Source organism: Tachyglossus aculeatus, chromosome X1 (assembly GCF_015852505.1).
Source record: "Tachyglossus aculeatus isolate mTacAcu1 chromosome X1, mTacAcu1.pri, whole genome shotgun sequence".
Classification (NCBI taxonomy): domain Eukaryota; kingdom Metazoa; phylum Chordata; class Mammalia; order Monotremata; family Tachyglossidae; genus Tachyglossus; species Tachyglossus aculeatus.
In genome coordinates, this window is record NC_052101.1 from 63065198 (window position 1) to 63092465 (window position 27268).

At 43.7% G+C, this 27268-nt stretch overlaps 1 protein-coding gene across 1 annotated transcript in view; it reads left to right on the top strand.

Annotated features, from left to right (window-relative positions):
• The window catches only part of FRMD4B (FERM domain containing 4B), a 171209-nt gene that overhangs the window by 38974 nt on the left and 104967 nt on the right, over nucleotides 1-27268 (top strand). The window contains exons 2-4 of the mRNA XM_038771649.1: nucleotides 12554-12619; nucleotides 16227-16321; nucleotides 23611-23703. Of these exons, the coding sequence (XP_038627577.1) occupies nucleotides 12554-12619; nucleotides 16227-16321; nucleotides 23611-23703 (254 nt within the window). The remainder of the gene's footprint in view (nucleotides 1-12553; nucleotides 12620-16226; nucleotides 16322-23610; nucleotides 23704-27268) is intronic.

Genomic DNA, 27268 nt, shown 5'->3' on the forward strand with positions numbered 1-27268 from the left:
CAAAAAAACCCCCCAAACCCTAAAATAAGTACCAGCCTGTTAGTCTTTAGTTTGTCTTTATCAGCGTGGCTCAATGGAAAGAGCATGGGCTGTGGAGTCAGAGGTCATGGGTTCAAATCCTGGCTCCACCAATTGTCAGCTGTGTGACTTTGGGCAAGTCACTTAACTTCTCTGTGCCTCAGTTACCTCATCTGTAAAATGGGGATTAAGACTATGAGCCTCCTGGGGGACAACCTGATCACCTTGTAACCACCCCAGCGCTTAGAACAGTGCTTTGCCCATAGTAAGTGCTTAACAAATTCCATTATTATTATTATTATCATTATCAGCTTTTTCTCCCTTTAAAACCTAGCAATTCTTTTCATAAGCTTTATGAGGCACAGGTGTAGTGGTTCAATCTGGAAGCTTTGTTCTTTGTGAGTGTCCCTTCTGCAGTAAGTGCAAAAACTGGTTGGAATTGCTAATTCAGGTATCTTCATGTTCCCTCAGAAAATTCTGCTTAATTCACCCTTCCTGATGCCTATTCTACTAATATAAATTTTGCTGCTGTAATTTCCCATTTATACCATCTCCTAAGGAATCTGCACTAAGAGGTCCAGCTAGTCAATCATTCAGTGGTATTTACTGAACACTTACTGTGTGCATAGCACTTGGGGGGGTACAAAGTAGCAACTATCATGGTGATAGACACCGCTGCACTCTCTCCTGCTGCTCCACACTGAATCGCCCCATTCCCCTTTTTTGGAAAAATTATGTAACCTTGGTTTTTCTGACACAGTTCTTTCCTCATTACCCTCTCATCTATCTAGCCGATCCTCCCCGTCTCTTCCTCTGCTTCCTACTCCTTGTGGGTGTCCGTACAGGCTCTGTTCTGGGTTCCCTTTTCTTCTTAATGCATGACCTCATTCACTACCACCTCTATGGAGATAACTCCTAAATCTACCCCTCTAGTCCTGACCACTCTCCTTCTCTGCTACCTCACATCTCCTCTCGCCTTCAGGATGTTTGTAACCTGATGTCCCACTGGCACCTCAAGCTCAATATGTCAAAAAAAAACCCTCTCACCCTCCTTCTGAAATTCTGCCCTCCATCTAATTTTCCCATCATAGTTGTCAACACCATCATCATCCCCATCTCTCAAGCTCATACTTTTGACATTATCCTCGACTCGTTTCTCTCCTTCAATGCCCATATTCAGCCAGCCACCAAATCCTGTAGGTCCTACCTTCACAGCATCTCTTATGATCAGCCTCTTTCTCTCCATCCAAACTCCCACTACGCTGGTCCAGCCACATTCCATATCTCTACTCAACTACTGCATCAACCTCCTTTCTGGTCCCACTGCCTCTAGTCTCTCCCTTTCCCCAGTCCATACTTCATTTGGCTTTGCAGATCATTTTTCCAAAACTTCATTCTACATGTCTCCCCACTTCACAAAATCTCCAATGGTTACTCATCCTGAGAAGCAGTGCGGTGTAATGGATAGAGCATGGTCCTGGGAGTCAGAAGGTCATGGGTTCTAATCCTGGCTCTGCCACTTGTCTGCTGTGTGGCCTTGAGCAAGTCACTTCACTTCTCTGGGCCTCAGTTACCTCATCAGTAAAATGGGGATTGAGACTGAGCCCCATGTGGGACAGGGACCGTGTCCAACCCAATTTGCTTGTATATACTCCAGCGCTTAGTACAGAGTCTTGCACATAGCAAGCGCTTAACAAATACCATAATTATTATTATTCTTTTCTTACCATTGGCTTTCAGGTACTGAATCAGCTCTCTCTCCCTCCTACTTATCCACTCTCTTCTCCCATTACACCCCAATCCACACATTCTGTTCCTCTCATGCCAACCAGACTCTTGCTCACTCCCAATCTCTTCCTGGAACTCCCTCCCCTTTCCCATCCAACAAACCACTACTCTCCCCATCCTCAAAGCCCTTCTGAAATCTCCTCCAGGAGGCCTTCCAAATTTAATTTGTATCTTCTTAGCCACTTTATTGACCGTATCACACTTTTTGCTTCCTATCTGTAATTTATTTTAATGTCTGTCCCTTTGCAAGCAGTAAATACATACTGTTAATTTAATGATAAAGGATAGCTTTGTTCGTAAGTAATATTTCTGTTAAAATGCATGAGTTTATGTCCGAGTGAAGGTACGAGTGTGGTTTTGTCTCAGCCTGCTCTTCTAACATGTATGTCTTTCCTTTTCTCCCATCTGAATGAAGGGCAGGCCGTGTTCTGCTATTTAAAAATTACCTGTTAATGTTACCTGCAAAAATATTTCAGAAGATTCTTAAGTGGATAAACTAGTTCCATTGGGAGCCTTTTTCTTGCAGCATTATTCAAGCTATTGGCCCAGGCTAGCTAGTCACATGAAAAGTCAAGACTCAAGAGGTTACATAATGAATAAGCACTGCAGCCAAGCTACCACAGAAGAATGGCCCAGAGGCAGCAGTGCAACAGTTGGCTATTCATTCCAGACTATTCAACTAATAAAGCAATCAATATCCAAATGTACAGATGCGCTTTTATCTGATACTCATACAGCCATGAGCAAGAAGCAGATGGCATTTGCAGGGAGAACTGTGAAAGGCATGCTGCCCAAAGGATCCTGGCTTGCGTAGGAAGGAGCAAGATGGGTAGGGAAGCACAAATTCCACATGTGCTAAAACTGGGAATTTGGTGAGGCTCGGCGGACCAGAGACATCATCTTCATGTTTTGGGGGAAACTTGAAAGAGTCCCCAAATTGACAGCTGGTTTCTGAGTTCTCCTTTGGAGACATCTGTGTCAGGCCAGGCTGCCCTCTGTGTTGCTGTGCTCTGGAGCCAGGAGCTGATTGAATCAACACCCAGAGATGGTATAAAGAGGCACTGTGCTAATGGGTGGACCTAAGTTTGATGAAATAAAAAACCCCAAACATTAACAAGCCCCTAAATAATGATATTCTCTTTGAGTCAGATTCCTCCAGGGTATCTAAGTGGATAAGATAGCTCCCATTAGCTTCATTATTCTCCATTGCCTCATGGAATTCTTATGGCTCAGAAGAGCCATGCAGGGGTCAAACGTACTACAGCACAAATAGGTTGAAGTTTTGTTTTCATTTTATGGAGATCTTCCTCTCTGTACTTTAAACAAAGGTCACCCCCCCCCCAAAAAAAAAACCCAAACCTTGCCATTTCCTCTGCAAGCATTCCTGTTTCTGTTTTCCAAAGGACTTTCTTAGCCAGACCAGAAGCCTGTTGTCTTTTTTTTTCTATTTGCTTCCTGCTGCCTTTTATGTTGACTCCAATTGTTGCTAATAGTTTTAAAGAGCAATAGCTAATCTTCTCTTGCCTCACCTTCTTCACTACCTTCCCTTCTGTGCCTCTCTTCTAAGGAAATGGAGTCTCTCAATCCGCTAGCCTTGGAAAGGGGATAGCACAAGCATATTTTTTAGATCATGCAGTGAGATAGTTTGCTTCCTCTCTGCTCCCTGGACTGGGCTAGAAAGTTCGAGGGCTGAACTATATCTGGACTCTCACTTCCCTCTGGTCTTCATACTGTGAGCAAGAAGAGCAAGCCAGGGAGCAATCTTAGAGCTGTCCAGATGGATGAGCTCAGAACTTGGTTTGTGAAGCCACACCCAACCATCTGGAGAGTCAACTCAGGGCAACAGGAGCCTGGGCATGGGGGAGGGGGGTAAAGGGAATGTTTAGTACAGCATTGACTTTAATATCTCCAAGTTACGGGGAGGTTTTAAGTGAGGGAAGGCAGAGGGATCATTTCTGAATACTTTCTAAAATTTAATGTTCTATACTGTCATTAGCTTGTAAAACAGTTTCTAATTGTTTTCAAATGTGTTTTTGAAAGTCTGTATTTATAGCTATAATTACTGTATTTGATACTTTGCAGCAATCATGCTGCCCTCAAGCACTCTCATTGGTAGTTTTAAAATACTTAAATTGATTTTTTTTACCAAACATGTTTAAAAATAGAGAATCCCCCACTATTTGCCTCAAAACTTTCACAACTTCAAGGATCGACTTATTTTGAAATTTATAAAAGCACCAAAAATCTCTGAAAATGAGTATTTGGAATTGATATTTCTTGTTGCTGATTTTTTTTAATCCCCAATTTACAGAGCAACTATGAATTAAAGAGCTTCATCACCTGGTGAATAGGCTTGGTGCCAAAAGCTAAGTAACTAAATCTTGACAGCAAACCTGAAGCAGTCATTGCCCCCCACTCGTGACAGAGTACTGGGCCATGGAAATAGTGCAGCAACAATTGAGGGAGTGAAACTGCTGCCACACAAATCTGTGTCACAGGAATCCACTCTAGTGTATTTATATGAAGCCAAGAGAACTACAGCAAAGCTCTTTGCTTTTCAATTCATCTCCATGTGAAGCAATATTTTACTCTATACTCTTTGTATACATTTGATTGCTCATTTACAATTTTACTATATATGAATGTAGCTGCATTTAAAAATCAGTAGTATTTACTAAACACCTACTGTATTAAGCACTTGGATCAGTACAGTAGGGTTAACCATAATCCCTGCCCTCAAGGACCTTACAGTGCAACTGAGAAGACATTGATTCATTTAGTGGGTGAAACCAAAAACCCAACAATCAATTGGAGACAGAAAAGTTTTCTTTTTTATTAATAAGTTGTCTAAATGCCTCGTGTCCAGCGGTATGCGTGTTTAAATAAATGTGGCAAGAGCAGGCCTAATTAAAAGTCACTGTAAGATCTCCCTTGGCTATTGCCACAGGAGAACTTGCCATATTGGGTAGAAGAGAGAAACTACTACTATGATTTTATCTTTCAAAGCTATGGAACAGTATTTTTAAGCATTTATGTATTAAGTCCCTCTAGACTGTAAGCTCCTTGTGAGCAGGGAACTTGTCTACCAAATCTGTTGTACTCTCCCAAGTGCTTAGTACGGTGCTGTGCACACAGTAAGTGTTCAGTAAATAATAATGATGGCATTTGTTAAGCGCTTACTATGTGTGAAGCACTGTTCTAAGCACTGGGGGGGATACAAGGTGATCAGGTTGTCCCACGGGGGGCTCACAGTCTTAATCCCCGTTTTACAGATGAGGTAACTGAGGCTCAGAGAAGTTAAGTGACTTGTCCAAGGTCACACAGTAGACATGTGGGGGAGCCGAGATTAGAATCCATGACCTCTGACTCTCAAGCCCGGGCTCTTGTCGCTGAGCCATGCTGCTTCTCATCAAATACCATTGATTGGATTGATTCAAGTGCCTGTCGTGGCCAAAGCAGTGTAATAAGCACTAAGGGAACTTCGTAGGTGAGAATTAGACACAGTCCTTGGCCCCCAAGAGGCTAAAATCTAAAAACCAGAGTGAGGTGGGTGAAAGACACATAAGATACAAAAACAATATAGAAGACAAAGTTGATGATAAATATAATATGAAGGAAACGCTAGAACATTGTGGCTAGTAGAGCAGTTTCAGGCTCCCTGTGGCTCACATTCCTACAGTAACTACTGCAGCCACAATCAATGTCTTCCCAGTGTTCTAAAAGTTGAGAAGGCATGTTTTTGCAGCTTTCTAAATTGCCTAGCTGGAGGAAGAAAAGCCAATGGGACCACTCTCCCACACATCAAGATAATTTGATTATAAGCTCCCTGAGGGCAGGGATATATTCTATTCTATTGTTCAATAATTCTATTGTTCTAATAATAATAATAATAATAGTTATTATTATTGTGGTATTTGTTAAGCGCTTACTGTGTTTCAACCACTGTTCTAAGCACTGGGGAACATAAAAGCACTGGAGAAGCAGCATGGCATAATAGATAGAGCATGGGCCTGGGAGTCAGAAGGTCATGGGTTCTAATCCCAGCTCTGCCACTTGTCTGCTATGTGACCTTGGGCAAGTCAGTTCACTTCTTGGGGCCTCACTTACCTCATCTGTAAAATGGGGATTGAGATTGTAATCCCCACATGGGGCAGGGACTGTATCCACTACCTCTGTCCTGGAATGCCCTCCGTCTTCACATCTGCCAAACTAGCACACTTCCCCCCTTCAAAGCCCTACTGAAAGCTCACCTCCTCCAGGAGGCCTACCCAAATTGAGCCCCCATTTTCCTGTGCTCCTCCTCCCCTCCCCATCGCCCCTACTCCCTCTCTCCCTCTGCTCTACCTCCCTGCCCAACAGCACTTGCGTATATATGTACATATTTATTATTCTATTTATTTTATTAATGATGTTTATAGATCTATAATTCTTTTTATTTACATTGATGCTATTGATGCCTTTCCACTTGCTTTGTTTTGTTTTGTTGTCTGTCTCCCCACTTCTAGGCTGTGAGCCCGTTGGGTAGGGATTGTCTCTTTGTTGCCGAATTGTCCTTTCCAAGTACTTAGTAGAGTGCTCTGCACACAGTAAGTGCTCAACAAATACGACCGAATGAATGAATGAACCCAATTTGCTTGTATCCACCACAGTGCTTAGTACAATGCCTGGTACATAGTAAGCACTTAATAAATAGCACAATTATTATTATTGCTACAAGATAATCAGGTCAGACACAGTGCCGTGGCCCATACAGGGCTCACAATATGATATGAGTAGGAGGGAGAACAGATATTAAATCCCTATTTGACAGATGAGGTAACTGAGGCACAGAGAAGTTAAGTGGCTTGCCCAAGGTCACACAGCAGGTAATCAATGGTATTTTTTGAGCACTTACTATGTCTGGAGCACTGTACTAAGTGCTTGGGAGAGTACAATACAGCCGGGATTAGAAGCCAGAGCCTCTGATTCCCAGGCCTGTGCTCAATAAATAATAATGATTGATTGAGAGTTATCATGTGTATTATAGCTTCTAGTTATATCTGGAAATTTGGGGCTTCAAGAAAGCTACTTGCTGACAGGACAATTATTTAATTTTCCAAAGACATGGAAAGCCCAAAAGAAAAATAAAAGCAAGTTATCTTTTAACAGAAATTCAGGCTCTTGTTCAGATTATCAGAGAACTAAAAAAGAGAAGCTTGAAGTGTTTAATGGGTATTAAAGTAGAATTTAAAATACAGGAAATAAAATATGGTGAAGAATCCTGAAACCAGTTGTGTCAGTTTTCCCTTCATTTTCTTTCCTCTGTAGTCAGTTTTCCACTATCCCTGCCAATGGGAGCAAGGCTTGGCAAAAATAGATAAAATCCAGAAGTTTCATTTTAACCCAGGTCTTCAACTCTGGCCACCTCCTTGCAAGTATAAATTGATGGATTGTAGTTTCACCTCCTTTCATTTCCCCTCTCTACCTACTTGTTGACATGTTAATAAAAGGTAAAAAAAAAAAAGAAAAAAAAAAGGACAGCAAACTGCACAATCAATCCCCAGCTGAACAATTGAGAGCTGAAAGAAGGGCTAATAGAGGTGATTGCCCTGGGTCCATGCCCTAGTAAGCCCTCCACCTCCCTATAGGACTTCAAAGAGCTGCCACTGGCTGGGGTACAGAAAGAGGGAGGGAATGGCTCCAGTTACAAAAGGAGGGAAGTCGAGTTTCTGGTACCCCCTTGAGTTCCCCCAACCCCTAGGCCTTAGAAGGGGCGGGGAAGTAATTTCAGAGAGCCAGTCCAGTGGTAGGGAGATAAATTTAACTTGAATCTTTTAAACTTTCCCCCCTCCCTGCAGCACCCCCTAAAACTGAGGGTCCCCTTCCCCGCCCTTCCTGGCAGGATGCAAAACAATCCCTGAGTTTGCTCTGCAGGAGTTGTAGCGAGACTGCTGCGTTGTCCAGGGTTGATCTCTAGGGTGGGGCAGAGGTTTAAGCTGGGAACTTCATCATCATCATCATCAATCGTATTTATTGAGTGCTTACTGTGTGCAGAGCACTGTACTAAGCGCTTGAGAAGTACAAATTGGCAACATATAGAGACAGTCCCTGCCCAACAGTGGGCTCACAGTCTAAAAGGGGGAGACAGAGAACAAAACCAAACATACTAACAAAATAAAATAAATAGAATAGATATGTACAAGTAAAATAAATAAATAAATAGAGTAATAAATATGTACAAACATATATACCTATATACAGGTGCTGTGGGGAAGGGAAGGAGGTAAGATGGGGGGGATGGAGAGGGGGGCGAGGGGGAGAGGAGGGAAGGGGCTCAGTCTGGGAAGGCCTCCTGGAGGAGGTGAGCTCTCAGTAGGGCCTTGAAGGAAGGAAGAGAGCTAGCTTGGCGGATGGGCAGAGTGAGGGCATTCCAGGCCCGGGGGATGACATGGGCTGGGGGTCAATGGCGGGACAGGCGAGAACGAGGTACGGTGAGGAGATTGGCAGCAGAGGAGCAGAGGGTGCGGGGTGGGCTATAGAAGGAGAGAAGGGAGGTGAGGTAGGAGGGGGCAAGGTGATGGAGAGCCTTGAAGCCCAGGGTGAGGAGTTTCTGCCTGATGTGCAGATTGATTGGTAGCCACTGGAGATTTTTGAGGAGGGGAGTAGTATGCCCAGAGCGTTTCTGGACAAAGATAATCTGGGCAGTAGCATGAAGTATGGATTGAAGTGGGGAGAGACACGAGGATGGGAGATCAGAGAGAAGGCTGATGCAGTAGTCCAGGCGGGATAGGATGAGAGCTTGAATGAGCAGGGTAGCGGTATGGATGGAGAGGAAAGGGCGGATCTTGGCAATGTTGCGGAGCTGAGACCGGCAGGTTTTGGTGACGGCTTGGATGAATGAGAGGTGAATGAGAGAGCGGAGTCGAGGATGACACCAAGGTTGCGGGCTTGTGAGACGGGAAGGATGGTAGTGCCGTCAACAGAGATGGGAAAGTCAGGGAGAGGGCAAGGTTTGGGAGGGAAGACAAGGAGTTCAGTTTTTGACATGTTGAGCTTTAGGTGGCGGGCAGACATCCAGATGGAGATGTCCTGAAGGCAGGAGGAGATGCGAGCCTGGAGAGGGGGGAGAGAGCAGGGGCAGAGATGTAGATCTGGGTGTCATCAGCGTAGAGATGATAGTTGAAGCCGTGGGAGCGAATGAGGTCACCAAGGGAGTGCGTGTAGATCGAGAACAGAAGGGGACCAAGCACTGAACCTTGGGGAACCCCCACAGTAAGAGGATGGAAGGGGGAGGAGGAGCCTGCAAAAGAGACTGAGAATGAATGACCGGAGAGATAAGAGGAGAACCAGGAGAGGACGGAGTCTGTGAAGCCAAGGTCAGATAGCGTGTTGAGGTGAAGAGGGTGGTCCACAGTGTCGAAGGCAGCTGAGAGGTGAAGGAGGATTAGGACAGAGTATGAGCCGTTGGATGTGGCAAGCAGGAGGTCATTGGTGACCTTTGAGAGGGCAGTTTCCATGGAATGTAGGGGACGGAAGCCAGACTGGAGGGGGTCGAGGAGAGAGTTGTTGTTGAGGAATTCTAGGCAGCGAGTGTAGACAACTCGTTCAAGGAGTTTGGAAAGGAATGGTAGGAGAGATATGGGGCGATAACTAGAAGGTGAGGTGGGGTCAAGAGAGGGTTTTTTTAGGATAGGAGAGACATGGGCATGTTTGAAGGCAGAGGGGAAGGAACCAGTGGAGAGTGAGCGGTTGAAGATGGAAGTTAAGGAGGGGAGAAGGGATGGAGCAAGAGATTTCATGAGAAGAGAGGGAATGGGGTCAGAAGCACAGGTGGCCAGAGTAGCACTTGAGAGGAGGGAGGAGAGCTCCTCTGAGGATACTGCTGGGAACTTCCCACCTGCAGCTTGGGCCAACATGGCCCAACCCTGAGTGAGTTGCACTAGAACCTACCCCTTTCTGTTGACAATGCTAGTTGAATCCACGTTTGCTTGGTTACCTATGTCTTGCAATACCATATTCAATTTATTGAGAGCTGACTGTGTACAGAGCACTGTACTAAGAGTTTGGGAGAGCATAATACAATACAATAGGTAGACATGATACCTGCTCTCAAGGAGTTTACAGTCTAATGGGGGAGACGGGGAGTAAAATAAATTACAGGTAGGGAAAACAACCGAATATAAGGAGATGTACATAAATGTTGTGTGGGTGGTGATGGAAGTATGTGGGGAGCATCAAAGTGCTTGCAGGCATGGAGTTAGTGCATAGGTAACACAGTAATGAGGGAGAATAGGGTGAGTTAAGAGATTAGTCAGGGAAGGCTTCCCTGAGAAGATGTGATTTTAGAAGGGCTTTAAGGATCTGTGCGCGGTCAGGTATGAGGTGGGGAGGGGAGTACAAGGTAGAAGAGAAGGTGTGAGGAAGGGGTTGATAGAGCAATGAGCTTGAGGTGCACTAAGTAGGTTGGTAATTAATAATAAGAACTTAAGTACTTGTTAAGTACTCAATATATTCCAACCACTATACTAAGCGCTGGGGTAAAATACAAGATCATCAGGTCTGCTGGGGGCTCATAGTCTAAATAAGAGGGAGAACAGATTTTGAATCCCCATTTTGCAGAGGTATAGTTAAGTGATTGGTCTAAGGTCACACAGCAGGTAAGTGGAGGAGCCTGAATTAGAACCCAGGTCCTGATTCCCAGGCCGAAGTTCTTTCCACTAGGCCATGCTGCTTTTCTTGTGTTAGGAAAGCAAAGTGTGCAAGTTGGGTTGTAGTGGGAGAGGAGTGAGGAAAAGTAGAGGGAGAGAGCTAATTGAGTCCCTTAAAGCTGCTGATAAGGAGTTTCTGGTTGATGTGGAAACGGTTGGGCAGTCACTGGAGGTTTTTGAGGAGTGGGGAGACCTGCACAGAATGACGCTTTAAAAAACTGGTATGATCAGCAAGGTAAAGTAAGGACTGGAGAAGGGAGAAGCTGGAGAGAGGAAGGTCAGTAAGGAGGCTGATGCAGAATTTGGACAGGATATGACTAGTGCTTGAGCCATCATGGTAGCAGTTCGGATGGAGAGGAAGGGGCAAACTCCACAGAATTGAAGACAGAATCAACCAGATCTGGTGACTGACTTGAATATGTGTGTTGAATGTGTAGGTTGTCAGCTTAGAGTACTTAGTTTGGTCCATTCATTATTAAAAACAAAACTAGAACTTGAATCCAAAAGTCAAGAACATTGAAACCAAGTAATAATCTTAATTAATTATTAGTATATGTGGCTTTTTACGTAGTTCAAATTGCTCTACTGGACAGCAAGATACAACCTCATACTCATTACTCACACAGGTGAACAGTTCCACAAACTCATTTTGCAAAGCAAACACTACCAGTAATGGAATCCAGGAGTTTCTAAAGACCAAATTAGGGTACTGGTTGAATGGAAGAAGAGGGGAATATATGGATGACATCTCCATTCTTTGTATGTACACCCCATTTTACTGTCCCTATCTGAATCTTCTTCCATTATTGAAATGAAGCAACCCAACCTCTCTAGACATAAATTGAAGGATTCAGTTCCATTTCTTTTATTGGTTCATCATGTGACCTGAAAAATCTGCTCAAATCAAAATGTAATGGAAACTATGAAGTGACTATGACTCATTTGGAAGTCTCCAAATGACCAGAGAGGCTATTTTCTAACACTATTGAAATTTAACGATTATGATAGTCTGTCCTGAGTGACGGGTGAGCCTTTGTTCGTGAGGACTAGGAACGAAGAGCCTGAATGAAGGAAACAGTGATATTGTTAGTAGTTTGTGTGATGCCATGTGCATTCTTTCATTCTTGATGGTCATTTTCCCACTGGGGTAGGGGTGCTGTACATTGCCCCATTGCATGCAGTAATTTTATGTCTAAAACCCAACTGGAGCCACAGTGACCGCAGCATAGTGCCAGAACTTTGTTATGGCACCATGAACCAACAGGCCACTGAGAAGGTCCTCACCACAAAAGCCACTGCAATATTCACCACCCTTGTTAGCCAGCTCGTCTCAGGATTTCTGCTGTCTATCCATCCTGCGATAAGCTCTAGGTTCTTTGGTCAGCAACCTTCACTACTGATGGCCCAGCCCCAGCAGACATTCCCTTACGTCCGACTGTTTCAAACTCCCTCCCCATTAATAATATGTGGTATTAGTTAAGTGCTTACTATGTGCCAGGCACTTTACTAAGCGCTAGGATCGATACAAACTTATCAGGTTGAACAAAGTCCCTGTCCCACATGGGGCTCACAGTCTTTACCCCCATTTTACAGGTGAGATAACTGAGGCACCAAGAGTGAAGTGACTTTCCCAAGGTCACACACAGACAAGTGGTGGAGCCCACATACAGACAAGTGGTGGAGCCCATACTAGAACCCAGGTCCTTCTGATCCCAGGCCCATGCTCTCTTCACTAGGCCATGCTCCTTCTCACTGAAGTGTGGGTCAGACTTAGTGGATGCCTAGCAGAGTGCATCTGAAATGCAATTATTGTATATGTTTGGTTAAAGTCTCATGGATAGTTACATCAGTCGATCAATGAATGGATGGTATTTATTGAAAGCTTACTGCATGCAGAGCACTGTACTTTGGAAGAGTTCAATGAATCCAGGAGTTAAAGCCTCAAAACTTTCCATGCTGTGTCCTAATGTATATTTTAAAAGGAAAAAAATGTATGGAAAAGGCCAAATAAGCCATCTGAGTCTTAACATCCTTCTGTTTTGCTTGTTCTTGCTCTGCAGATGACGGAGGGCAGGCATTGTCAGGTGCACCTCCTTGATGACAGGACACTGGAACTGTTGGTTCAGGTAAGAATCTCTATGGCTAAGCAGCATGGCATAGTGGATAGAGCACGGGCCTGGAAGTCAGAAAGTCATAGGTTCTAATCCCGGCTCTGCCATATGTCTGCTGTGTGATTTTAAGCAAGTCACTTCATTTCTCTGGGCCTCAGTTACCTCGTCTGTAAAATGGGGATTAAGATTGTGAGCTCCAGGTGGGCCAGGAACTGTGTCCAACCTGATTAAGTGGCATCTACCCCAGTGCTTGAAGTAGTGCTTGACATACATAGTAGTGCTTGACATACCTCGCCCATTTCTTTTTCTACATAGCCTTAGATTTTGGATGAAGATGCTCCTTTTACATATGCAGTTTACAGAGTAACAAGCTTAAAAGGATAGTCAAGCCTTCTGTTTTGAATTCTGATGTAGCTGGTTGGGCTATTATGCTCTCCCATTTTGATCTAATCCTAAGCGTTTCCATTCATTATTAGAGTAGTCAGTGAATGTTTGATGATGTGAAAAGCACTATACTAAACACCTAGCTGAATGCAAGATGATCGTTAAGACAGTCTCTGGTCCACAAGGTGCTCACAATCTAAATGGGTGAAAGTAGATGCAAAACAATGAGATTAATGAACAGTAATTACAACCTTAAAACCAGCTTAAAGAATTCAACAGTCTGAAATAGCAATGTTTTAAAAGTCTCTTGTTCTTCTGATTTAGTATTGTGATATCGAGTTTGGGTTGTAAATTAAAAGGGAATATTTCTATTGAGAAATATGTGCACAATGCCTTTCCTGCTGAATGTCAGCAGTCTTTAATATATTGGTCACTCTTGCTTCTGTGTATTGTTCTTGTTACCTTCTCAAATTGCTGCTATCTGCTCCACTCTCCCAAGCCTTTTTTTTTCCCCTCTCAGTCTTGCCACCTATTTTGCAAAGCAAAAGGAATTGTCATATATGCTGCCTAAACATCAGCCTCACACTTTCCTCTTCGCCTTGGAAGCCACTTGACACTAGGATAGGTCCCACTGTTAATGACTTGTGGAAAGGTGGTTGAAGAATAGAGCTTCCGGGCCATAAATGGCCTAAGGTTTAAGCAATGGCCTTGGGTTATGCTAATAACAATAATAATGATAATAATAATGGTACTTGTTAAGCTCTTACTATGTGCCAAGCACTGTTCTAAGCACTTAAGTAGATTCAAGTTAATCAAGTTGGACATAGTCCCTGTCCCACATGGGGCTCACAGTCTTAATCCCATTTTACAGATGAGGTAACTGAAACCCAGAGAAGTGAAGTGATTTGCCCAAGGTCATACAGCAGGCATGTGGCTGAGCTGGGATTAAAACCCAGGTTGCTCTGACTCCCAGGACCATGCTCTAGCCACAAAGCCACGCTGCTTCCTGCTGAGGCTTTTGGGAATCAATGTGATGGTCCCTCCTATAGGGTTTTAGTTGGGTATTTTTGCTTCCACAGCATGACCTCTGTTCCTGGGTCTCTATTTCACTATCCTCTGTGCGTCTGTACTTTCTCAAGCGTTTAGTATAGTAGTTTGCACATGGTAAGCGGTCAATAAATACCATTGACTGACTGATCCTCCCAATCTCCACCCAGTGCTTTTGTCTAGTTCTGTTGCTATAAAGTGGCAAAAATGTGGGTACTCATTCATTCATTCATTTCTTCAATCTTATTTATTGAGTGCTTACTGTGTGCAGAGTACTATACTAAGCGCTTGAGAGAGTACAGTATTACAATAAGCAGAAACATTTCCTGCTCATAGTGAGCTTACAATCATGCCTCCAACTTCTGGACCTTGACCACAGTTCCCAAGTGAATGTCATGTCAATAACAGCCATGTTCAGGGTGCTGACAGCAATTGTAATCACCGCAATCAATCAATCAATCAATCATATTTATTGAAATACTGTGTGCAGAGCACTGTACTAAGGACTTGGAATAGTACAGTATAACAGAGTTGGTAGACACGTTCCCTGCCCACAGTGAGCTTACAGCCTAGACTGGGAGACAGACTTTAATATAAATAGAAAAGTTTACAGATAAGTACATAAGTGCTGTGGGTCTGAGGGAGGAGTGAATAAAGGGTGCAAATCCAAGTGTAAGAATGAGGAAGAAGGGAATGGTGAGAAGAGGTAATGAAGGCTTAGTTGGGGAAAACCTCTTGGAGGTGTGCCGTCTATAAGGCTTTGAAGGTGGGGAATATGATAGTCTGTTGAATTTGAAGAGGGAGGGGGATCCAGGCCAGAGGCTTCACAGGTTTGCTGCCCCCATTCCTGGCAAGATATCCACTTTTGCAATATTCTTCGTACAGCTGAGGAATGTGCCTATCTGCCACTGGCTGCTGTGACAACCAAAGCAGCCATGCTCTTAGGCAGCTCCAGCTTGAGACTCTGCGCTCAGCCCCTCAGGCACCAACTCTGCCTCTGAACTACAAGTTCACTCCAAAATGCTGGTGTGAGCCTAGTTTGCTCCACAGTCATGGTGCCTCTGAAATCCCAACAGGATAAGATGCAGGAGATACCCTGCTTGGAGAAGCAGCATGGCTTAATGGATAGAGCATGGACCTGGGAGTCAGAAGGATCTGGGTTCCAATCCCAGTGCTGCCACATGTCTGCTCTGTGACCTTGGGCAAGTCAGCTTCTCTGTGCCTCAGTTACCTCATCTGTAAAATGGGGATTAAGACTGTGAATCCCATGTGGGACAGGGACTGTGTCCAATGCGATTTGCTTTTATCCACCCCAGTGCTTAGTGCAGTGCCGGGCACATAGTAAGGGCTTAACAAATACCACAGTTATTATTATTAACTTCTATTCATGCATTCATTCATTGTTGTATTTATTGAGCACTTACTGTGTGCAGAGCACCGTACTAAGTGCTTGGGAGAGTACAGAATAACAATAAACAGACACATTCCCTGCCCACAACAAACTTGCATCTATTCCAGCACTTAGAACAGCGCTTAGCACTTAGTAAGTGCTTAACAAGTACTGTAATTATTATTACTATCATCCCTGAATAGGAGTGGGGGGCACTCATCCATCGTTTTTGTTTTCAGCACCCCAGCTCCCACCACCTCAGCTCCCATTGGCAACTTTTGTGGCTTGGCAGTGTAACCCATGTTTACAGTGATCTGAGAAGGGAGTGCCGGGGAGGAGAGATCAGAGGGTCCCTCTTCTAGAGAAATACTCTAGATTAGATGGCTTCAAAAAGACTTATGCAAAATGGTGCTTATGACAACATTATGACTCTGTATGCCTGGTGTAACACATGGAATGTCACATGGGGCTGTAAGTCCAATATCTATATGGTCCATCTGTGGTTAGGCTGAGGGGCATGCTGCTGTGGCTTGAGTCTCTCACAACCCCACTGGCACAGAGCAAGTTGAGAGTGAAGATCCAGGATGGAATGGCATGGGGGTAGCAAGGGGTTTCATGTGGCTCCAGTGGGCTGAGAGGCTGAGGGATATGCTACAGCAGCTTGAATCCCTCATGGCAAAGAGCAAGTTGGGAGCAAATGCCCAAATGGCACTGTGGGTCGGAGGTGTGGTGGGATGTAGCAAAATTCCCGTATGGTAGGAAGTAACAGAACCATTTCTAATGCAGTCATTATTTTGACAGCCCAAACTTTTGTCACGGGAATTGCTGGACTTGGTGGCTTCACATTTCAACCTTAAAGAAAAGGATTACTTTGGAATAACATTTATAGATGATACGTGAGTATTTTGGTAACTCTTGTTTTGGTGGGGGTGTTTTGTCGTAGTACCAAATTATGGTTGGCTGTGGGTAGCAAAGAGATCACCTTAGTGCTCAGATTTGAAGCAAAGTGTATCTTCCAAAGTGAGGAAAATCTCAATCAAAAGACATTTCCATTAGTACTGGAGCAAAGTGAGAGGGAGGGAAGATTGCCTTTTTTTAATGTCAGATTATAGGAATCTAGTTTGCTTTAAATGATTTTTTTAAGTCTCATAAGTCACTCCTGTTTATATTTCACCTCTGCCATGTTGTTTTATTTACTCACAGTTTGTAAAGCTCACAGTTTTACATCAGAATAAAATGGCTCGTGTAAACATCAGAATAAAATGGCTCGTTTATTTTGTGGCCTTGTAACTAAGAGTCCAAAGAACCCATCAGTAAACCACTGAATTTAACTATAGGTAGCTCATATGGATTTTAAAAGGTACTTAACTAGCTACATTAGAGTATGGCTTTAAGAACTCTAAAAGCTAGAAATCATGGATCTTGGCTTTCATTTCCCATACCCCAATTATCAGGATAATGCTGTATTCCCCATCCCATCAAACTCTCCTACTGTACCTTCATACTCATGTATATATAGTGCACTCACCATCCCACAGGCTCTGTGCACATATGTCACAAACTCAAATGCACAGGTCAGTATGCTGCAGGCATGTGACAAGTTCAAGCTAAATTACTTGACATTTGCCTCCTTTACTTGACCTCACTGCTCATTTTAGAAGAACAAATGGGTCAAATGAAGTATAAATGACTTATACTTCAATCAGCATCTTGGATTCTGAGACTGTTTAATTTTCCTATCAATAATATTTCTTGAGTACCTACTACTACGTAGTACCTACTACTATGTGCAGAGCACTGTTCTAAGCACTTGGGAGAGTACAGTAATTAGCAAGACATGATTCCTGCCCTCAAGGAGTTGGTAAAGTGTATCCCTAAGATTTTCCTATTGGAAAATTGATAAATAATAAATAGTAAATAATAAATAAATAATAAATCCATCTCCATCTTGAACAGTCTTCATTTCCTTCATCAACACCCCAGAATTTATTCTTCCATGAGGAGCAGCATGGCTTAGTGGGTAGAGCATGAGCCTAGGAGTCAGAAGGACCTGGGCTCTAATCGCCGCTCCACCACTTGTCTGCTGTGTGACCTTGGGCAAGCCACTTCACTTCTCTGTGCTTCAGTTCCCTCATCTGTAAAATGGGGATTAAGACTGTGAGTCCTATATGGGACAGGGCCTGTTTCCAACCCGATTATCTTGTATCTACCCCAATGCTTAGAACAGTGCTTAACAAATACCACAATTATAAGTAGTATTATTATTTTTTAAAATGTCCCTACAGACAAAATTCTCTCCGAGTATTCCTGTAATGACCCTGTCAAATGCATATTGTGATTTCACTGGAAAAGGGGTATTGAATCTCGAGCATGTGTATTTTTGGACTAAGAGCTGCCATAATTGGTAGTTACCTCTTTCGGTTAAGCTGTGCCTGGAGTAATGCTCATGTCCTTGGGTGTCTCCTTGGAATATTTTGGCCTCTGGTCTCAGAATTTTTCTTGGCTCTGTAAATATTTTTGGAAAGTGCTTCCTTCCCTACTTTTGTCCTTAAAACCACTGAATCTGAACTCTGCCTGAATTTTGTTGGATACTTTATTTTCTAGCAAAAAATCACAACTTGGTGAATGTCTTAAATTTTACTTAGCTGTACTGGACCTTATGGACTGGGGAGTAGTGATAGTAAGAGCATTCATTAAGCATTTTCCGTGTGCAGAACACTGTACAAGTTCTGGGAAAGAATACACAGGTGGAAATTAGCCCTCGGGGGCTCACAATATAAAACTATAAGGAGGGAGAGGGGACTAGTAACAGACACAAGAAGAGATGAAGCAAAGCATGTAGACAACATAAGAGTACACAAAGTAACACAAAGCTCAGTTGGGTGCTGGAGCTGGAAGAGCAGAATTTCGGGCTCCTCATGGCTCACAGCAGCAGCTGCTACAGCCTTCCCAATCAATCAATCGTATTTATTGAGCGCTTACTGTGTGCAGAGCACAGTACTAAGCGCTTGGGAAGTACAAGTTGGCAACATATAGAGACGGTTCCTACCCAACAGTGGGCTCACAGTCTAGAAGGTTTTGGAGAGATGGCATATTAATTAAAATACTTGATTGCAGTTACAGCTGACCAGAGATGAAGGCTTGAAATACTAGTGAATGTAATTGTATAATATGGTGATTATGGAAGCAATAATATTTATTAAGCCTGTGTCAGATCAGAGCCTCTTCTTACGTTCTTCCCTTTACACTAATAGAGTATATGTTAAAATCTTGGCCATGAACATTGTGGGCTTTTTCATGCTCTCTTTGATCATCCCAGAATTTTTTTTTTAAATATACCTGGGGAAAGAATTTTCACACAGCATAAATACAACTTTTGCCCCACTCCTTTCCAAAGTTTTCAGCTCAGGATTGTTCCTCTGTAGGGCCTTTCACCTCTAGAGGGCAATCGAGGCTCTTATGGCTGTTCCCCATATCAGGTGTCTTGCCAGTGAAGCAATCTTGGATTGGGTTTCCCACTCCTCCCTAAGTGTCTGGACTCAGTTGCCTTGTTGTCTCTTTGTTGTGGATTCAAAAGGTGCCACAACTTTTTAAAAGCTGTGCCCAAAATATCTGAAGGAGCATAGTGAGATACCGTTTTTAAATCATGGGAACTACGACAACAAGTTGCTTATATTCCAGCATATCCCCTCAGAGGCACTGCCTGTTTTATCTTCTTATCTTTCTGCCTGTCTATTTCAGCAGCACCTCTGGCACCTTGCCGTGTAGCAATTAGATTGTGAATAGTAATAAAGAACCACAGATGACAGATTCAAAGGTTGTAACTTCTGGAAAATGAACCAATCAGGACTCTTGAGCTTTAAAATTCTAAATTTTCAAAATACAAGCAATACAAGCAAGTCAAATTGGACACAGTCCCTGTCTCATGTGAAGCTCACAGTCTCAATCCCCGTTTTACATGAGGTAACTGAGGCACAGAGAAGTGAAACTGAGGTTGGCACTTCCATCCTTCCCGTCTCACAGGCCCGCAACCTTGGTGTCATCCTCGACTCCGCTCTCTCATTCACCCCTCACATCCAAGCCGTCACCAAAACCTGCCTGTCTCAGCTCCGCAACATTGCCAAGATTCGCCCTTTCCTCTCCATCCAAACCGCTACCCTGCTCGTTCATGCTCTCATCCTATCCCGTCTGGACTACTATATCAGCCTTCTCTCTGATCTCCCATCCTCATGTCTCTCCCCACTTCAATCCATACTTCATACTGCTGCCCGGATTGTCTTTGTCCAGAAATGCTCTGGGCATGTTACTCCCCTCCTCAAAAATCTCCAGTGGCTACCAATCTGCGCATCAGGCAGAAACTCCTCACCCTGGGCTTCAAAGCTCTCCATCACCTCGCCCCCTCCTACCTCACCTCCCTTCTCTCCTTCTACAGCCCACCCCGCACCCTCCGCTCCTCTGCCGCTAATCTCCTCACCGTGCCTCGTTCTCCCCTGTCCCGCCATCGACCCCCCGGCCCACATCATCCCCTGGGCCTGGAATGCCCTCACTCTGCCCATCCGCCAAGCTAGCTCTCTTCCTCCCTTCAAGGCCCTACTGAGAGCTCACCTACTCCAGGAGGCCTTCCCAAACTGAGCCCCTTCCTTCCTCTCCTCCTCGTCCCCCGTCCATCCCCCACATTTTACCTCCTTCCCTTCCCCACAGCACCTGTATATATGTTTGTACATATTTATTACTCTACTTATTTATTTTACTTGTACCTATCTATTCTATTTATTTTATTTTGTTAGTATGTTTGGTTTTGTTCTCTGTCTCCCCCTTCTAGACTGTGAGCCCGCTGTTGGGTAGGGACTGTCTCTATGTGTTGCCGACTTGTACTTCCCATGCGCTTAGTACAGTGCTCTGCACACAGTAAGCACTCAATAAATATGATTGATTGATTGATTGATTGAAATTACTTGCCCAGGGTCACACAGCAGACAAGTAGTTTTGACAACTCCATGCAAAGAGGCCAGGGTCAATCCTGAGACCAGGCAGAGCCCAGCACTGTAAGCTCAGGCGCACAGAGCCTGACGCTGCCCTGGAGAAGTGGATGAGACTGGGGATATAGAGGATGAGGAAGAAGAAGGTGACAGCAGGCACGGAAATAGTTGGGAACTCCTGTTGGTGCAGGGCAATTCCACAGGATCGGGGAAAAAGAAGCAGCACAACCTGTTGTAGGCAGGGATTGTCTCCATTTGTTGCTGATTTGTACTTCCCAAGTGCTTAATACAGTGCTCTGCACACCGTAAACCCTCAATAAATACAATTGAATGAACTACCAATCAATCAATCAATCATATTTATTGAGCGCTTACTGTGTGCAGAGCACTGTACTAAGCGCTTGGGAAGTACAAATTGGCAACATATAGAGACAGTCCCTACCCAACAGTGGGCTCACAGTCTAGAAGGGGGAGACAGAGAACAAAACCAAACATATTAACAAAATAAAATAAATAGAATAGATATGTACAAGTAAAATAAATAGAGTAATAATATGTACAAACATATATACATATATACAGGTGCTGTGGGGAAGGGAAGGAGGTAAGACGGGGGGGATGGAGAGGGGGACGAGGGGGAGAGGAAGGAGGGGCTCAGTCTGGGAAGGCCTCCTGGAGGAGGTGAGCTCTCAGTAGGGCCTTGAAGGGAGGAAGAGAGCTAGCTTGGCAGATGTGCAGAGGGAGGGCATTCCAGGCCAGGGGGATGACGTGGGCCAGGGGTCGACGGCAGGACAGGCGAGAACGAAGCACGGTGAGGAGATTAGTGGCAGAGGAGTGGAGGGTGCGGGCTGGGCTGTAGAAGGAGAGAAGGGAGGTGAGGTAGGAGGGCGTGAGGTGATGGAGAGCCTTGAAGCCGAGGATGAGGAGTTTCTGCCTGATGTGCAGATTGATTGCTAGCCACTGGAGATTTTTTAGAAGGGGAGTAACATGCCCAGAGCGTTTCTGGACGAAGACAATCCGGGCAGCAGCATGAAGTATGGATTGAAGTGGGGAGAGACACGAGGATGGGAGATCAGAAAGGAGGCTGAGGCAGTAGTCCAGACGGGATAGGATGAGAGCTTGAATGAGCAGGAAAAGCGTTTGGATGGAGAGGAAAGGGCGGATCTTGGCAATGTTGCGGAGCTGAGACCGGCAGGTTTTGGTGACAGCTTGGATGTGAGGGGTGAATGAGAGAGCGGAATCGAGGATGACACCAAGGTTGCAGGCTTGTGAGACGGGAAGGATGGTAGTGCCGTCAACAGTGATGGGAAAGTCAGGGAGAGGGTAGGGTTTGGGAGGGAAGACAAGGAGTTCAGTCTTGGACATGTTGAGTTTTAGGTGGTGGGCAGACATCCAGATGGAGATGTCCTGAAGGCAGGATGAGATGCGAGCCTGGAGGGAGGGGGAGAGAGCAGGGGCAGAGATGTAGATCTGGGTGTCATCAGCGTAGGGATGATAGTTGAAGCCGTGGGAGTGAACGAGTTCTCCAAGGGAGTGAGTGTAGATTGAGAACAGAAGGGGACCAAGAACTGAACCTTGGGGTACCCCCACAGTAAGGGGATGGGAAGGGGAGGAGGAGCCTGCAAAAGAGACTGAGAATGAACGACCGGAGAGATAAGAGGAGAACCAGGAGAGGACAGAGTTTGTGAAGCCAAGGTTGGATAGCGTGTTGAGGAGAAGAGGGTGGTCCACAGTGTCGAAGGCAGCTGAGAGGTCGAGGAGGATTAGGATAGGGTACCACGCTCCACTCACATACTGCTTCCCAGCTATAGGGTGTCAGAAGTATCGGGCACCCGGGAAGTGCCCCAGCCTCTGGCCAAGGAGCTCTGGGCATTCTCTGTCTTCTGGGGGCACACCAAGAGAAGCAGTATGGCCTAATGGATAGAGCACAGGCCTGGGAGTCAGAAGGTCCTGGATTCTAATGCCAGCTCCACTACTTGTCTGCTGTGTGACTTGGAGCAAGTCCTTTAAATTCTCTTTGCCTAAGTTACCTCATCTGTAAAATGGGGATTAATAATAATGATGGTATTTGTTAAGTGCTTACTATGTGCCAAGCACTGTTCTAAGCACTGGGGGGATACAAGATAATCAGGTTGTCCCACATGGGACTCACAGTCTTAATCCCGATTTTACAGATGAGGTAACTGAGGCCCAGAGAAGTGAAGTGACTTGCCTAAAGTCACAAAGCTGACAAGTGGCGGAGCCGAGATTGGAACCCACGACCTTTGACCCCCAAGCCCGGGCTCTTGCCACTGAGTCACGCTGCTTCTCTAAGACTGTGATTAAGATTCTCTAAAACTAGATTGACTGTAAGCCCCATATGGGACAGGGACTGTGTCCAACCCGATTTGCTTGTATATGCCCCAGGGATTAGTACAGTGTCTGGCACATGGCAAACACTTAACGAATACTGGTTTTTTTAAAAAAATTGCTCTCATCCCTTACAAACTGGGGGGAGATGGTCAAATTGGTAAGCAGGAGGAGGGGGAGGGGGCTGTCTCCTGATTGATTAAGGTCAGAGGCTTATTTGGGGTGGTTGTCAGGACTCCCTTCACCCAAGGACCTGCACTGCAGCCCATAAAGCCTTGCGTTAGTCCTGCGCACATAAGGAAATATTCATCACACACAATATCCTCCAAAAGTATTTATCAATTGTGCATGTGTGTGTGTGTGTCTGTGTGCATCTATATATGTATATGAACTTTATTCTAGTCATACACAAACATTCATCACAAACATCATCCTCCAAAAGTATTTTGGATAAATCCAAAAGTATCAAGTATGTGTGTATGGCCTTTGTTCTAGTCACCGAAGAAGCAAGTAAAAGACTCACAGTCCTTCCCTTCAGAATTTTATATAGATGCCTTCAAAGAGGAAACTGTACAACTGAAAAGGAGATAGCAACATCGCAATCCATACTCCTGAAATAATATTTCTATTATGTACCCACAACCAGGCGTTGGCATCCGACAGTACTGGAATCCATGTGTGCGAAGTTTAAAGGATTGAATACTACCTTTATTTAGACCTTTTGGAATGCCTTGGATGTCTCATGTTTTCCTGATTTTTTAAAAATAAAATATAAATTTGGTCTTATTAATTTGAACAGACATTCATTTGGATGCACTTCTTTGCTGAATTTTACTGTTTTTCTTCCTACTTGCCAGGGGTCAGAACATCTGGCTGCAATTAGATCACCGAGTGCTTGACCATGACTTGCCCAAGAAAACAGGCCCAGCAACGCTGTACTTTGCAGTTAGGTGAGTATCTAAAAATGCTCTCTCATCTGGGTTAACTATTATATTTCTGAGGTTTGTAGGTATTCGAAGAGAGGACTGTAAGTTTTTTCTTTAAATACCTGCAAGGAAAACTAGTGATTTGCTATTGTTGACCATGAACCTGATATATTGAATTGCTTACTACACTTCCAGCTATCCTTTGAAGATAAAGGTGATAATATATTAAAATGTTATACCTCTGATGAGCACTAAGATGTGCCAGGCATGTTGAATTAAACTCGGTTTCACTCAAGTAGTATAATGTCTAAATTCAAAATGCAGACAAGACAAATGATTGGAAATAACAGGGATTTGCACAGTGGGAGAAAGGATTTGAGCATAATACAGCCTAGCACCAAGTTCAGGAATGTACTACTGTTGCGCCAATTCAGAATAGGCTTCCCAGAAATAAGTTTTGAGGAGTAATCTGGAGGGAGGAAAGAGTTTCTTAGGTGGCTGTTGAAAGGATTCTTTTTTTTTCCCCCATGAGAGAAGAGCTTTACAGCAGCAAGCAGTAAGAAGATATGCTTGATTGATAAACATAAAAGCAGATGAGAAAGAAAAGAAAAAATATAGGCAGGTATAATGTAGTGATTAAACTATATCGGGAAATTTTATTAGGAGAAGTACTATACTGTCATCTGTGCTGTACATATTTGGGTTTTTAGGTATTAATGCAATGCACCTTCTCTCTTTGTTCCAAAATGACAGGATAAATGCCTTATCTCTGAGTTTGCAACATTTTAAAAAGAGCATGCAATGTAATAGTGTGGGGATAAGTATTCATGAGGTTTTTACTTTAGTGTTGGGTCCTCTATAATTTTTTAATACTATTTGTTAAGCTCTTACTGTGTGCCAGAAACTGTATAAGCAGTGGGGTAGATACAAGTTTATCAGGTTGGACATAGTCCATGTCCCATATGGGACTGACACTCTTAATCCACATTTTATAGAGGAGGGAACTGAGGCACGAAGAAGTGAAGTGAATTGCCCGAAGTCACACATTAGACAAGTGGCAGAGCTGGGATTAGAACCCAGATCCCTCTGACTCACAGACCTGTGCTGTATCCTGCTTTGCTCTAATATGCTACATTGTCTCTTCAAGGTTCTTCATATTTGTGAATTAATAACACATTTCCTTCCTCAAGTTTTCAACATGATCAGGATTAGGTAATGGATGGAAATAGAATCGGTCATCTGAACTTGTTTGTTTTATAGATAAAAATAGTGCAGCTTCTACCAGGACACATTGCTATGCATCTCACTGAAATATCTTAAGTAGGAATAGTCAGCTGGTGTTGAATGTTTCATATATAACCAAAAAAGAAGCTGCAAGAACAGTAAAATATCAGGAGTGGTGAGATTGCACTTTCTGGACTTCAATGTCAGATATGTTACAGAGCTTCTAGGGAGCAGGGCCAGAGGTTTAAATATGCTGAGGGGGCAGGGGTGGGGGATTGTAAAAGACAGGAAAGGAAGACAGAGTGATACAAAGATGCTTAAACTGAAAAGCTATATAGAGCAATTGCTCCTTTCAGTCTGAAAAGATGAAGAGCGAGGAGGGAAAATGATTGCAGTCTTTAAAAAAAATCACAAAAAAATGTGAAGAGGGCAAACAAAGAATTGTTGTTTTCCAAATCCCATAACTCCAGGACAAGAAGAAAGTTCAAAGCTTATGGATTCAATATAAACAAAAGGAAACCCTTCTTCATACAGTAAGTGATAAGCATTTGTAATTCATTACTTCTGGAACCTGTGTAGGCAGAACAGACTACATATTAGTAGGTTTGAAAGGGGATTAGATAAATGAATGCATGAGGTCCATACACCTTGGTAGAAACAGGGATAATAATAGTGGTATTTAAGTGCTTAATACGTGCTAAGCACTGGAGAAGAGACAAGATAGATCAGAAACAGCCCCTGCCCCAGTTGAGACTTAAGGGAAGAAGAACTGGCATTTGATCCCCATTTTACAGATTAATGAATTGTGTTTATTATCATGTGCAGATCATTGTTCTGAGGGCTTAGGAGAGTATAATACATTAGAATTGGTAGACATGATCCCTGCCCACAAGTAGTTTTCAGTTCTCTGAGGGGGAGACATACATTGACATAAATTACATATAGGAACATGGCAGAGTATAAAGATAAGAATATAAGTGCCATGGGGCTGAGTGTGGGGTGATTGTCCAGTGCATAAGGAGTACGGATCCAAAGGCAAAGGTGACACAGAAAGGAGAGTGAGTAGGGGACATAAGGGTTTAGTCGGGGAAAACCTCTTGGCAATGTGGTTTGGGGAGGGCTTTGAAGCTGGGAAGAGTGGTGGTCTGTCGGATATGAAGGGTTAGGGAGTTTCCAGCCGGAGGGAGGATGTGAGCAAGGAGTCGGAAGTGAGATAGATGAGATCAAGGTACAGTGAGTAGGTTGGCATTGGAGGAGCAAAGATGGGTAATGTAACAGTGAGGTAAGGCAGAAGGGAGAGAGCTGATTGAGGGCCTTAAAGCCAATGGTAAAGAATTTCAGTTTGTTGTGGCAGTGGTTGAGCAACCATTGGAGGTTTTTGAGGAGTGGGGAGATGTAAACAGAACAGATGAAGAAAGTCAGGCACCAAGGAGTTGTGACTTACCCAAGGTCCCAAAGCAGACAAGTGGCAGAACCTAGGTCTCCCAATGCTCCGTCCTGTGTTCTTTCTGCTAGATAATACTGCCTCCCCATGTTAGATGTTAGACAGTACTTTGAAAAACATTAGAGTGAATGTCAAGGAAAAGAACTATCCTGTGTTTTCTTCAAGCATCCTGTGGCTACTGCTGAGAAAACGCCGGGCTTGTTGGAACATTTTTCTGACCCAGTAATGCTTGTTAGGTTTTTTTCCAAGCAGAGATATTGTTCAGTGCTTCACACATAGTAAGTGCTTAACAAATGCCATCACTCTTATTACTGTACATGTCTATAATTTATTTATATTAATGTCTGTCTCTCCCTCTAGACTGCAAGCTCTTTGTGGGCGGGGAATGTATCTGCCATTTCTGTTGGATTGTACTATTCCATGTGCTTAGTACAGTGTTCTGCATACAGTAAGCACTTAATAAATATTGTTATATTGTACTCTCCCAAGTTCTTAGTACAGTGCTGTGCGCACAGTGAGTGCTCAATAAATGCACTTGACTGACTGCCTAGATACCATTGATTGATTCCTTTGTGACTTTCATATTTTATTCTAGCAGCAGAATTATAGGAAAACTTCATCTGCTCTTTAATCCTGGAATTTCAATTAGAATTCTTTTTTTTTTCTTTTTTACCAAGCCAAAGTTGAACTAAAAAGGATCAAATGCTGACAGGTAGTGGTGTGTTCCTTAGGTTATCTCACTCTAAGTACTGGTCTCGCACACCCATTGTGTTTTGTCATAGTATATTATTTAATGCAATCTAGATGTGATCATCTGAAAGGGTAGATATTACACATAAAGCATACCCATGTAATAATATTAGTAATATAATATTGCATGATGGTGATGATAATGGTATTTGTGAAGTGCTTACTGTGTAC